This window comes from Oncorhynchus mykiss, chromosome 22, assembly GCF_013265735.2.
Source record: "Oncorhynchus mykiss isolate Arlee chromosome 22, USDA_OmykA_1.1, whole genome shotgun sequence".
Lineage (NCBI taxonomy): Eukaryota > Metazoa > Chordata > Actinopteri > Salmoniformes > Salmonidae > Oncorhynchus > Oncorhynchus mykiss.
The window spans coordinates 50,425,077-50,439,738 of NC_048586.1; the positions used below are offsets into that span (position 1 = coordinate 50,425,077).

Genomic DNA, 14,662 nt, shown 5'->3' on the forward strand with positions numbered 1-14,662 from the left:
TCACTATTATTCTACAATGTAGAAAATAGTAAAAAAAATAAAGAAAAACCTGGTACTGTATACCAGTAGTGAGAGAAGTGATTTTCACAGGCACTACGAGGACCCCGGGAAAAGTAGTGTTCTATATAGGGATTAGGGTGCACAGTTTGATGATGTCTTCTCCTTTACTACCCCAGCCCCCAGAGAAGACAGTAGCAGGCTGGTCAGTTCAGTCCAAATGTACCATACTATATAGTGAATAGAGTGCCACTCTTGTGATGTCCTCTCCTTTTCTGCCCCAGCCCCCAGGGAAGCGTGTAGCAGGCTGGTCAATTCAGGCCAAACTGGACGTGTACCTGTGGCTGGGCAGCTGCAGAGACTCCTCTCACGTGCTGGATAACCTGCCTGGAGGGTTTGAGCCCAAAGGGGGCGCCACTGAGGAGCAGCTTCTACCTGCCATCCTACCTGTACATCTGGCATATAGAGGTAGGACGGACGGATGGTCGGACGGACAGGGAGAGACAGACAGATGGACGGACGGAGGGAGGGAGGGAGGGAGAGACAGACGGACGGAGGGAGGGAGGGACAGACGGACAGAGGGAGGGAGGGAGGGACAGACGGACAGAGAGAGAGAGGGAGAGACAGACGGACAGAGAGAGAGAGGGAGAGACAGACGGACAGAGAGAGAGAGGGAGAGACAGACGGACAGACAGACAGAGAGAGGGAGAGACAGACAGAGACAGACAGAGAGAGGGAGGGAGAGACAGACAGACAAGCAGACAGACGGACAGAGAGAGGGAATAATAACCTGTTTCTCTTCCCTCCAGACGAGCACAAGTTCCAGATGCGCGCCCACATGTACCAGGCTCGAGGGCTGATAGCAGCAGACTCTACAGGACTCTCAGACCCCTTCGCCAGGGTCACCTTCCTGACACAGAGCCACACCACGGCCGTAAGGTCCACAAACTCTCATAGGATGGGATCTAGCTACAGAGAAGGTCCCTAAGAAGAAAAGGGGCTTTTGAGGGGTGTAGTTCTAACCAGGGTTGGAGTTATCCATCTATTTTCATTCAATTAATTAGATGAGCTAAGTTTCCAAGTGCTATTTTTTCTTTGAGAGTTTTTTCATTCCTGAATTGTACTTTCGATTCATTTCCTGACTTACTAACCCCATCCATGTTTCATAGTATTACCTATGACCCAATCTGTGGCACTAAGTTCTACCTCTGACCCAATCTGTGTCACTAAGTACTACCTCTGACCCAATCTGTGGCACTAAGTTCTACCTCTGATCCAATCTGTGTCACTAAGTTCTACCTCTGACCCAATCTGTGGCACTAAATTCTACCTCTGACCCAATCTGTGGCACTAAATTCTACCTCTGACCCAATCTGTGGCACTAAATTCTACCTCTGACCCAATCTGTGGCACTAAATTCTACCTCTGACCCAATCTGTGGCACTAAATTCTACCTCTGACCCAATCTGTGGCACTAAGTACTACCTCTGACCCAATCTGTGGCACTAAATTCTACCTCTGACCCAATCTGTGGCACTAAGTACTACCTCTGACCCAATCTGTGGCACTAAATTCTACCTCTGACCCAATCTGTGGCACTAAATTCTACCTCTGACCCAATCTGTGGCACTAAGTACTACCTCTGACCCAATCTGTGGCACTAAATTCTACCTCTGACCCCAGTCGTAGTTCTAAGTGCTCCCTGTGCCTCTTAGATCATCAACCAGACGTTAACCCCGACCTGGAACCAGATGCTGTTGATGACCCGGGTCACGCTGCATGGAGACCTAGCTCACCTGGAGCAGGAGCCACCGTGCATCGTCATCGAGGTGTATGATGACGATGCTCTGGTGAGCTGACAAACCAACCCCCTTCTCTCTGACGTTACGATATGCCTTCATTTCAACAGACACAGTGCCAGTCTGTTTCTGATCTGTTGTTGCTCACGTTGGCAAGAGATCGGAAACAGACTGGCGACCAGGATATCATTTCATCATTTCAAATGTAAAGGTTAAAGGTTAAATAAAAATCAAAAGGTGAAAATATATTGGTTTACGTAAATCCCTTGACGACAGTGACCTTTACAGAACTGATTTATAATCCAGTTGGAGTGTCTGGTGTTGGGACAGACTATTAAAATTGGGTAGCTGTCCTGCTCCCATAACGATTTGTCTCTGTTCTCTGAGATTTAAGCACATATTTATTCACCTGTATGTATCTTGTGCTTCTTTCCCCCCAGGGCAAGGCAGAGTACCTGGGCAGCACGGTGGCAGTGCCCGTGGTGAGGGTGTCAGAGCAGCCCTACTCTCCTCCCCAGCTCCAGTACAGTCCTCTGTTTTCTGGATTCCAGTCTGGGGGAGAACTGCTGGGGGCCTTTGAGCTCATACAGGTAGGGCCCCACTGGAAACTGAGGCACAACATGAAACACTATTCCCTATGTAGTGCAATGGATATGTTTGTTTTGAATTCTGTCAAGCTGAGTCGAGGGGGATTCCTAGTTCAGTAAAGCTGAGTCGAGGGGGATTCCTAGTTCAGTAAAGCTGAGTCGAGGGGGATTCCTAGTTCAGTAAAGCTGAGTCGAGGGGGATTCCTAGTTCAGTAAAGCTGAGTCGAGGGGGATTCCTAGTTCAGTAAAGCTGAGTCGAGGGGGATTCCTAGTTCAGTAAAGCTGAGTCGAGGGGGATTCCTAGTTCAGTAAAGCTGAGTCGAGGGGGATTCCTAGTTCAGTAAAGCTGAGTCGAGGGGGATTCCTAGTTCAGTAAAGCTGAGTCGAGGGGGATTCCTAGTTCAGTAAAGCTGAGTCGAGGGGGATTCCTAGTTCAGTAAAGCTGAGTCGAGGGGATTCCTAGTTCAGTAAAGCTGAGTCGAGGGGGATTCCTAGTTCAGTAAAGCTGAGTCGAGGGGGATTCCTAGTTCAGTAAAGCTGAGTCGAGGGGGATTCCTAGTTCAGTAAAGCTGAGTCGAGGGGGATTCCTAGTTCAGTAAAGCTGAGTCGAGGGGGATTCCTAGTTCAGTAAAGCTGAGTCGAGGGGGATTCCTAGTTCAGTAAAGCTGAGTCGAGGGGGATTCCTAGTTCAGCTGAGTCGAGGGGGATTCCTAGTTCAGCTGAGTCGAGGGGGATTCCTAGTTCAGTGAAGCTGAGTCGAGGGGGGATTCCTAGTTCAGTAAAGCTGAGTCGAGGGGATTCATAGTTCAGTAAAGCTGAGTCGAGGGGGATTCCTAGTTCAGTAAAGCTGAGTCGAGGGGATTCATAGTTCAGTAAAGCTGAGTCGAGGGGGATTCCTAGTTCAGCTGAGTCGAGGGGGATTCCTAGTTCAGCTGAGTCGAGGGGGATTCCTAGTTCAGTAAAGCTGAGTCGAGGGGGATTCCTAGTTCAGTAAAGCTGAGTCGAGGGGGATTCCTAGTTCAGTAAAGCTGAGTCGAGGGGGATTCCTAGTTCAGTAAAGCTGAGTCGAGGGGGATTCCTAGTTCAGTAAAGCTGAGTCGAGGGGGATTCCTAGTTCAGTAAAGCTGAGTCGAGGGGGATTCCTAGTTCAGTAAAGCTGAGTCGAGGGGGATTCCTAGTTCAGTAAAGCTGAGTCGAGGGGGATTCCTAGTTCAGTAAAGCTGAGTCGAGGGGGATTCCTAGTTCAGTGAAGCTGAGTCGAGGGGATTCCTAGTTCAGCTGAGTCGAGGGGGATTCCTAGTTCAGCTGAGTCGAGGGGATTCCTAGTTCAGCTGAGTCGAGGGGGATTCCTAGTTCAGCTGAGTCGAGGGGGATTCCTAGTTCAGTAAAGCTGAGTCGAGGGGATTCCTAGTTCAGCTGAGTCGAGGGGGATTCCTAGTTCAGTAAAGCTGAGTCGAGGGGGATTCCTAGTTCAGTAAAGCTGAGTCGATGGGGATTCATTCTCTGTTCTTTCTCGCTCCATGATTTTTCTCCCACTCTGTAAGTAGTGGTTGTTTCATTGTTATTCATCTCATAGATCCCAGAATCAGGAGAAGAGTATCTGCCTGCGCTGGACGAACCAGACGGTCAGATCTACCCTGTACCTGGCAACATTAGACCTGTACTGAGCAGGTATCGATTAGAGGTGAGAGGGAGATCAACCTAGAGTGCAGTACCTCTAGAATAGGATGCAGGGCATTATTCCACTGTGTGTTAGTTGGAATGGTATGATATGTTTTGTGTATGTACTTTGTTTGGTAGTTCCTATGTGATATTAAAGGATTCTGTTCTGGGTGTTGTGACGGTGTTCTCTGTGTCGTCCAGGTGTTGTTCTGGGTGTTGTTATGGGTGTTGTTCTGGGTGTTGTGACGGTGTTCTCTGTGTCGTCCAGGTGTTGTTCTGGGTGTTGTGACGGTGTTCTCTGTGTCGTCCAGGTGTTGTTCTTGGTGTTGTTCTGGGTGTTGTGACGGTGTTCTCTGTGTCGTCCAGGTGTTTTTCTGGGTGTTGTTCTGGGTGTTGTTCTGGGTGTTGTTCTGGGTGTTGTGACGGTGTTCTCTGTGTCGTCCAGGTGTTGTTCTGGGTGCTGTGACAGTGTTCTCTGTGTCGTCCAGGTGTTGTTCTGGGTGTTGTTCTGGGTGTTGTTCTGGGTGTTGTGACGGTGTTCTCTGTGTCGTCCAGGTGTTGTTCTGGGTGTTGTGACGGTGTTCTCTGTGTCGTCCAGGTGTTGTTCTGGGTGTTGTTCTGGGTGTTGTGACGGCGTTCTCTGTGTCGTCCAGGTGTTGTTCTGGGTGTTGTGACGGTGTTCTCTGTGTCGTCCAGGTGTTGTTCTGGGTGTTGTTCTGGGTGTTGTTCTGGGTGTTGTGACGGTGTTCTCTGTGTCGTCCAGGTGTTGTTCTGGGTGTTGTTCTGGGTGTTGTTCTGGGTGTTGTGACGGTGTTCTCTGTCGTCCAGGTGTTGTTCTGGGTGTTGTTCTGGGTGTTGTTCTGGGTGTTGTGACGGTGTTCTCTGTGTCGTCCAGGTGTTGTTCTGGGTGTTGTTCTGGGTGTTGTTCTGGGTGTTGTGACGGTGTTCTCTGTCGTCCAGGTGTTGTTCTGGGGCCTGAGGGAGCTGAAGAAGGTGCAGCTCCTGTCTGTGGACCGTCCCCAGGTGTTTATAGAGTGTGCTGGGAAAAGCCTGCGCTCCTCTGTTATCCAGAGCTACAAGACCAACCCAAACTTCACCACGCTGGTGGACGCCTTCGACCTGGTAACTAACACGACCAACCCAAACTTCACCACGCTGGTGGTAACTAACACGACCAACCCAAACTTCACCATGCTGGTGGTAACTAACACGACCAACCCAAACTTCACCACGCTGGTGGTAACTAACACGACCAACCCAAACTTCACCACGCTGGTGGTAACTAACACGACCAACCCAAACTTCACCATGCTGGTGGTAACTAACACGACCAACCCAAACTTCACCATGCTGGTGGTAACTAACATGTAGAATAGTGGACAGGTGTTGTCTGTTAACGAGGTAGACTAGTGGACAGGTGTTGTCTGTTAACGAGGTAGAATAGTGGACAGGTGTTGTCTGTTTACGAGGTAGAATAGTGGACAGGTGTTGTCTGTTAACGAGGTAGAATAGTGGACAGGTGCTGTCTGTTAACGAGGTAGAATAGTGGACAGGTGTTGTCTGTTAACGAGGTAGAATAGTGGACAGGTGTAATCTGTTAACGAGGTAGAATAGTGGACAGGTGTAATCTGTTAACGAGGTAGAATAGTGGACAGGTGTAATCTGTTAACGAGGTAGAATAGTGGACAGGTGTAATCTGTTAACGAGGTAGAATAGTGGACAGGTGTTGTCTGTCAACGAGGTAGAATAGTGGACAGGTGTAATCTGTTAACGAGGTAGAATAGTGGACAGGTGTAATCTGTTAACGAGGTAGAATAGTGGACAGGTGTGATCTGTTAACGAGGTAGAATAGTGGACAGGTGTAATCTATTAACGAGGTAGAATAGTGGACAGGTGTTATCTGTTAACGAGGTAGAATAGTGGACAGGTGTAATCTGTTAACGAGGTAGAATAGTGGACAGGTGTAATCTGTTAACGAGGTAGAATAGTGGACAGGTGTAATCTGTTAACGAGGTAGAATAGTGGACAGGTGTTGTCTGTTAACGAGGTAGAATAGTGGACAGGTGTAATCTGTTAACGAGGTAGAATAGTGCACAGGTGTTATCTGTTAACGAGGTAGAATAGTGGACAGGTGTAATCTGTTAACGAGGTAGAATAGTGCACAGGTGTTATTTATTTATTTATTTATTTCACCTTTATTTAACCAGGTAGGCAAGTTGAGAACAAGTTCTCATTTACAATTGCGACCTGGCCAAGATAAAGCAAAGCAGTTCGACACATACAACGACAGAGAGTTACACATGGAGTAAAACAAACATACAGTCAATAATACAGTATAAACAAGTTTATATACAATGTGAGCAAATGAGGTGAGATAAGGGAGGTAAAGGCAAAAAGGCCATGGTGGCAAAGTAAATACAATATAGCAAGTAAAACACTGGAATGGTAGATTTGCAGTGGGAGAATGTGCAAAGTAGAAATAAAAATAATGGGGTGCAAAGGAGCAAAATAAATAAATAAATAAAATACAGTAGGGAAAGAGGTAGTTGTTTGGGCTAAATTATAGGTGGGCTATGTACAGGTGCAGTAATCTGTGAGCTGCTCTGACAGTTGGTGCTTAAAGCTAGTGAGGGAGATATGTGTTTCCAGTTTCAGAGATTTTTGTAGCTCGTTCCAGTCATTGGCAGCAGAGAACTGGAAGGAGAGGTGGCCAAAGAAAGAATTGGTTTTGGGGGTGACTAGAGAGATATACCTGCTGGAGCGTGTGCTACAGGTGGGAGATGCAATGGTGACCAGCGAGCTGAGATAAGGGGGGACTTTACCTAGCAGGGTCTTGTAGATGACATGGAGCCAGTGGGTTTGGCGACGAGTATGAAGCGAGGGCCAGCCAACGAGAGCTGTTATCTGTTAACGAGGTAGAATAGTGGACAGGTGTTATCTGTTAACGAGGTAGAATAGTGGACAGGTGTTATATGTTAACGAGGTAGAATAGTGGACAGGTGTTATCTGTTAACGAGGTAGAATAGTGGACAGGTGTTGTCTGTTAACGAGGTAGAATAGTGGACAGGTGTTATCTGTTAACGAGGTAGAATAGTGGACAGGTGTTATCTGTTAACGAGGTAGAATAGTGGACAGGTGTTATCTGTTAACGAGGTAGAATAGTGGACAGGTGTTATCTGCGTCCCACATGACACCTTATTCCTTATGTCCTTTAGTTCTCTGGTCAAAAGTAGTGCACTATAAAGGGAACCGGGTGCCATTTGGGACACAGACAGAGATACATGCAGAGTTGACCTGACCTTCCATCTTGTTCTCCTCCCTGTCTGTCCCTTCCCACAGGAGCTGCCTGAGAATGAGAACCTTCACCCTCCCCTGAACATCAGTGTGGTGGACTGGCGAGCATTCGGACGCTCCACCGTGGTGGGAAACTACACCATCAACAACCTGAAGCCCTTCAAATACACCCCTCCTCCAACGCTGTCCGCACCAACCTCACCACGGGGACCTGACAGCAGAGAGGGTAGAAGTCAAATCCTACAAATGGTTTCTTGTTGTAACAACGTCCTTTCAACCAGTTTTGTCCGCTGGGATAGCGACTGTTGAACAGGACTTTCAGGTGGTGCTGTTTTACCGACTGTTGAACAGGACTTTCAGGTGGTGCTGTTTTACCGACTGTTGAACAGGACTTTCAGGTGGTGCTGTTTTACCGACTGTTGAACAGGACTTTCAGGCGGTGCTGTTTTACCGACTGTTGAACAGGACTTTCAGGTGGTGCTGTTTTACCGACTGTTGAACAGGACTTTCAGGCGGTGCTGTTTTACCGACTGTTGAACAGGACTTTCAGGTGGTGCTGTTTTACCGGCTGTTGAACAGGACTTTCAGGTGGTGCTGTTTTACCGACTGTTGAACAGGACTTTCAGGTGGTGCTGTTTTACCGACTGTTGAACAGGACTTTCAGGTGGTGCTGTTTTACCGACTGTTGAACAGGACTTTCAGGTGGTGCTGTTTTACCGACTGTTGAACAGGACTTTCAGGCGGTGCTGTTTTACCGACTGTTGAACAGGACTTTCAGGTGGTGCTGTTTTACCGACTGTTGAACAGGACTTTCAGGTGGTGCTGTTTTACCGACTGTTGAACAGGACTTTCAGGCGGTGCTGTTTTACCGACTGTTGAACAGGACTTTCAGGTGGTGCTGTTTTACCGGCTGTTGAACAGGACTTTCAGGTGGTGCTGTTTTACCGACTGTTGAACAGGACTTTCAGGTGGTGCTGTTTTACCGACTGTTGAACAGGACTTTCAGGTGGTGCTGTTTTACCGACTGTTGAACAGGACTTTCAGGCGGTGCTGTTTTACCGACTGTTGAACAGGACTTTCAGGTGGTGCTGTTTTACCGACTGTTGAACAGGACTTTCAGGTGGTGCTGTTTTACCGACTGTTGAACAGGACTTTCAGGCGGTGCTGTTTTACCGACTGTTGAACAGGACTTTCAGGTGGTGCTGTTTTACCGGCTGTTGAACAGGACTTTCAGGTGGTGCTGTTTTACCGACTGTTGAACAGGACTTTCAGGTGGTGCTGTTTTACCGACTGTTGAACAGGACTTTCAGGTGGTGCTGTTTTACCGACTGTTGAACAGGACTTTCAGGCGGTGCTGTTTTACCACCCCGTGGTGTGCTTTGTGTTTTCAGATTTAGGTATGATGCCCCAGTCTAATGTAGACAATGTAATCCCTTTGTCATCTGAGGATGTCTCAATCAACATCTACCAGGAGATCTCTCCTACACCCCCACCACCACCTCCACCCGAACAAGACAAGAAGGAAAAGGTGAGAGGAAGAAGACACACACACACGCACACACACACACACAAACACATTAACAAGCATTCTCCGTATAAAACAGGATTGGAGGAAGAGCTCTCGGAAGTCTACTAAGAGAAGGAAGCGTACCGTAGCAGATGAGTCTGGGGATAACGTCCTCGACTGGTGGTCCAAGTACTACGCCTCGGTAGACAAGAGACAGCAGGTAAAGGTATCCAAACACTATTGGTCCATGTGTTGGACTGTAGTTGGTCCATGTGTTGGACTGTATTTGGTCCATGTGTTGGACTGTAGTTGGTCCACGTGTTGGACTGTAGTTGGTCCACGTATTGGACTGTAGTTGGTCCACGTGTTGGACTGTAGTTGGTCCACGTATTGGACTGTAGTTGGTCCATGTGTTGGACTGTAGTTGGTCCAAGTGTTGGACTGTAGTTGGTCCACGTATTGGACTGTAGTTGGTCCACGTGTTGGACTGTAGTTGGTCCACGTGTTGGACTGTAGTTGGTCCACGTGTTGGACTGTAGTTGGTCCACGTGTTGGACTGTAGTTGGTCCACGTGTTGGACTGTAGTTGGACTGTAGTTGGTCCACGTGTTGGACTGTAGTTGGTCCACGTGTTGGACTGTAGTCGGTCCACGTGTTGGACTGTAGTCGGTCCACGTGTTGGACTGTAGTCGGTCCACGTGTTGGGCTGTAGTCGGTCCATAGAGATGGACCAGAGAGCACATCCTCTATGGACCTAAACTAAACTGAGGACCTCTGTTATCTCTCCAGGCCAAGCAGAAGGAGGTACATCCCTTTCCATACATCTATGATAATGGTGAGTAAGAGCTTTAACACATTTTCCAGACAGGAAACTTTGATTGACCGTTCAAATGAAATGAAAATAGTTTTTATCGTGACGATGCTTCATAAAACAACAGGTGTAGACTAACAGTGAAATGCATGCTTACGGGGCCCTTCCCAAAAATGAGACATTGGAAATATTCAAAAAAGAATAACACAAGGAATAAATCCACAATGAGTAACGATAACTTGGCTATATACACGGGTACCAGGCTATATACACAGGGTCCCAGGCTATATACACAGGGTACCAGGCTATATACACGGGTACCAGGCTATATACACAGGGTACCAGGCTATATACACAGGTACCAGGCTATATACAAGGGTACCAGGCTATATACACAGGGTACCAGGCTATATACACGGGTACCAGGCTATATACACAGGGTACCAGGCTATATACACAGATACCAGGCTATATACACGGGTACCAGGCTATATACACAGGGTACCAGGCTATATACACGGGTACCAGGCTATATACACAGGGTACCAGGCTATATACACAGGGTACCAGGCTATATACACAGGGTACCAGGCTATATACACGGGGTACCAGGCTATATACACAGGGTACCAGGCTATATACACGGGGTACCAGGCTATATACACAGGGTACCAGGCTATATACACGGGTACCAGGCTATATACACAGGGTACCAGGCTATATACACGGGTACCAGGCTATATACACAGGGTACCAGGCTATATACACGGGGTACCAGGCTATATACACAGGGTACCAGGCTATATACACGGGGTACCAGGCTATATACACGGGGTACCAGGCTATATACACAGGGTACCAGGCTATATACACGGGGTACCAGGCTATATACACAGGGTACCAGGCTATATACACGGGTACCAGGCTATATATACAGGGTACCAGGCTATATACACGGTGTACCAGGCTATATACACAGGATACCAGGCTATATACACAGGGTACCAGGCTATATACACGGGGTACCAGGCTATATACACAGGATACCAGGCTATATACACGGGGTACCAGGCTATACACACGGGGTACCAGGCTATATACACGGGGTATACTGTAGGTAGGGGTAAATTATAGATAATAGACAGTAACAGCAGTATGCTGTAGGTAGGGGTAAAGGATAGATAATAGACAGTAACAGCAATGTACTGTAGGTAGGGGTAAAGGATAGATAATAGACAGTAACAGTATACTGTAGGTAGGGGTAGATAATAGACAGTAACAGCAGTATACTGTAGGTAGGAGTAAAGGATAGATAATAGACAGTAACAGCAGTATACTGTAGGTAGGGGTAAAGGATAGATAATAGACAGTAACAGCAGTATACTGTAGGTAGGGGTAAAGGATAGATAATAGACAGTAACAGCAGTATACTGTAGGTAGGGGTAAAGGATTGATAATAGACAGTAATAGCAGTATACTGTAGGTATGGGTAAAGGATAGATAATAGACAGTAACAGCAGTATACTGTAGGTAGGGGTAAAGGATAGATAATAGACAGTAACAGCAGTATACTGTAGGTAGGGGTAAAGGATAGATAATAGACAGTAACAGCAGTATACTGTAGGTAGGGGTAAAGGATAGATAATAGACAGTAACAGCAGTATACTGTAGGTAGGGGTAAAGGATAGATAATAGACAGTAACAGCAGTATACTGTAGGTAGGGGTAAAGGATAGATAATAGACAGTAACAGCAGTATACTGTAGGTAGGGGTAAAGGATTGATAATAGACAGTAATAGCAGTATACTGTAGGTATGGGTAAAGGATAGATAATATACAGTAACAGCAGTATACTGTAGGTAGGGGTAAAGGATAGATAATAGACAGTAACAGCAGTATACTGTAGGTAGGGGTAAAGGCTAGATAATAGACAGTAACAGCAGTATACTGTAGGTAGGGGTAAAGGATAGATAATAGACAGTAACAGTATACTGTAGTTAGGGGTAAAGGATAGATAATAGACAGTAACAGCAGTATACTGTAGGTAGGGGTAAAGGGGGGTGGGGGGGTAGAAGCTGTTCAGGGTCCTGTTGGTTTCAGACTTGCTGCGTGGTAGCAGAGAGAACAGACTATGACTTGAGTGCCAGAGGTTTTTATTGTTGTTAAGGTTTTTGGTATCTTGAGTTTCTTTTCTTCATGAATACAGTAACTTTGGACAGCGCCTCACACCACATTGTTGGGTATTACAGTATTTCCATTCCAAACCTTGCTGTCATTGTTGTGTATTAATGTATTTCCATTCCAAACCTTGCTGTCATTGTTGTGTATTACTGTATTTCCATTCCAAACCTTGCTGTCATTGTTGGGTATTACTGTATTTCCATTCCAAACCTTGCTGTCATTGTTGGGTATTACCGTATTTCCATTCCAAACCTTGCTGTCATTGTTGTGTATTACTGTATTTCCATTCCAAACCTTGCTGTCATTGTTGTGTATTACTGTATTTCCATTCCAAACCTTGCTGTCATTGTTGTGTATTACAGTATTTCCATTCCAAACTTTGCTCTCCGATGGAGTAGACTCCTTGGGTAAGGACATGCATAGCAAGACAGTAGTAATTCATCGCATGGTTCCTTGGGTATGGATATGGCTAGCATAACAGTAGTAATTCATCGCATGGTTCCTTGGGTAAGGATATGGCTAGCATAACAGTAGTAATTCATCGCATGGTTCCTTGGGTAAGGATATGGCTAGCATAACAGTAGTAATTCATCGCATGGTTCCTTGGGTAAGGATATGGCTAGCATAACAGTAGTAATTCATCGCATGGTTCCTTGGGTAAGGATATGGCTAGCATAACAGTAGTAATTCATCGCATGGTTCCTAACTTCCCTCCTTCTATCAATAATTTTTTGGTGGCAAATATAGTCCATTGCACCCCAATAGAATAGTGTTATGTGTGTCACAAGGTCGGTATCCGTAGATGGTGTTACACCTGGCAACCTATTTAGCAATCATAGCCAACTGTAATTGTTTGCACCTGAGTTGCACCTTGGTTGCTTTGTGCTTAATAATTCAGTTATTTTCCTACATCTAACTGGACATCTAGATGTTTACTTTACTGTTGTTAATATATACAGTTGAAGTCGGAAGTTTACATACACTTTAGCCAAATACATTTAAACTCAGTTTTTCACAATTCCTGACATTAAATCCAGGTAAAAATCCCTGATTTATGTCAGTTAGGATCACCACTTTCTTTTAAGAATGTGAAATGTCAGAATAATAGTAGAGATATTTATTTCAGCTTTTATTTCTTTCATCACATTCCCAGTGGGTCAGAAGTTTACAATTTTGGTCCATTCCTCCTGGCAGGGCTGGTGTAACTGAGTCAGGTTTGTAGGCCTCCTTGCTCGCACACGCTTTTTCAGTTCTGCCCACAAATTTTCTATAGGATTGAGGTCAGGGCTTTGTGATGGCCGCTCCAATCCCTCCTGCAGCAAAGCATCCCCACAACATGATGCTGCCACCCCCGTGCTTCACAGATCTTCGGCTTGCAAGCCTCCCCCTTTTTCCTCCAAACATAACGATGGTCATTATGGCCAAACAGTTCTATTTTTGTTTCATCAGACCAGAGAATATGGCTTCTTCCTTGCTGAGCGGCCTTTCAGGTTATGTCTATATAGGACTCGTTTTACTGTGGATATAGTGGTAAACCGTCCATCCGTCTGGGGTAGTCGTGCCTTTGTTAAGTCTGTGAGGGGAGAAGCTATTGCGGCAAAGTTAGGTTACAAATCGACTGTAGTACCCTGCTAACCCCAGGTAAGACTTCACCTGCCTCTTGGTTCGGGGGACCGGCCATCCCCTAATGGCAGCCATTTTTTTTTCTTTATCTTGGGGTTTCACATTTCCCCTCCCGATCTGATATCCCAGGTATTCTACCTCGGCGTAGCCCAGCTTGCACTTGTGGGGGTTTGCGGTCAGACCTGCATCCCTTAGCGCATCAACCACTGCCCGTATTCTACAAAGATGGGACTCCCAACTGTCACTGTGCACAATTATGTCATCCCAAATAAGCAGTCACTGTGCATCCCAAATAAGCAGTCATGATGCAGTCCATGAGTCGCTGAACGGTCGCTGGTGCCCCGTGGAGCCCGAAAGGAAGTACTCGGTAGTGGTATAGCCCCCCCGGGGTGAAGCCCCGAACTCCCGGGACCGCTGCCAGCGTACCCCTTCGTCAGGTCCAAGGTGCTGACTATCTTGCCCTCCCCAAGCGGTCGATCAGTTCATCCATCTGGGGCATGGGGTAGGCATCAAACTTACTGACCTCGTTCAGGCCCCGGAATTCATTCCCGTCCGGTTTCGGAACCATGGCTAGACCACTCGCTGTGGGACTCCTGTAGTACCCCCATCTCTAGCATTGTCGTCACTTCCCGCTGGACCGCCACCCTCCGGGCTTCTGGTATCCGGTATGGACGTTTATGCACTTTTTCTCCCGGACGAGTGTGTACATGATGTTCCACGAGATCTGGACGCCCCGGCACTTCTGTGAACATGGCCGTATTCTGCTGGACCAACTATCTGAGCTCTTGTCGTTGGGTCGGGCATCTTCCCCCATTGCAACTTCGACAGAGGGTGGGCTCTGCTGTGGCTGGGTCCACGTTACGCACAGCGCCTCTCGTGCATGCCATTTCTTCAGCAAGTTGACATGGTAAAGCTGGATGGGTTTTCTCCGTCCTGTTTGGGGGACATTATAATTGACGTCGCCTACCCGCTCAACGATGTCGTAGGACCCATGCCACGTAGCCAGGAATTTACTCTCCATCGTGGCGATCAGCACAAAGACCTTCTCACCTGGGTGGAACTCTCATGGTTGGGCCCAAGGTTGTAGATACGCTCCTGGGCACGTTGCACCTGGGCCATGTGCTCTCTCAACATTGGCCAAATCGCTCTCCCTCAACTCCTCCACATGTTCTACTACACTGCGAAGGGGGTGGTCGGCTGCT

At 47.1% G+C, this 14,662-nt stretch overlaps 1 protein-coding gene across 4 annotated transcripts in view; it reads left to right on the plus strand.

Annotated features, from left to right (window-relative positions):
* Window positions 1–14,662, plus strand: part of fer1l6 (fer-1 like family member 6) — a 64,442-nt gene that overhangs the window by 33,114 nt on the left and 16,666 nt on the right. For 3 of the 4 annotated variants that reach the window (XM_036959485.1, XM_036959487.1, XM_036959484.1), the window contains exons 19-29: window positions 282–465; window positions 807–931; window positions 1,713–1,847; window positions 2,237–2,386; window positions 3,960–4,067; window positions 5,006–5,167; window positions 7,385–7,565; window positions 8,731–8,867; window positions 8,944–9,066; window positions 9,635–9,680; window positions 12,200–12,244. In XM_036959485.1, the coding sequence (XP_036815380.1) occupies window positions 282–465; window positions 807–931; window positions 1,713–1,847; window positions 2,237–2,386; window positions 3,960–4,067; window positions 5,006–5,167; window positions 7,385–7,565; window positions 8,731–8,867; window positions 8,944–9,066; window positions 9,635–9,680; window positions 12,200–12,244 (1,396 nt within the window). The remainder of the gene's footprint in view (window positions 1–281; window positions 466–806; window positions 932–1,712; window positions 1,848–2,236; window positions 2,387–3,959; window positions 4,068–5,005; window positions 5,168–7,384; window positions 7,566–8,730; window positions 8,868–8,943; window positions 9,067–9,634; window positions 9,681–12,199; window positions 12,245–14,662) is intronic. The other variant, XM_036959486.1, reaches the window with a different exon arrangement.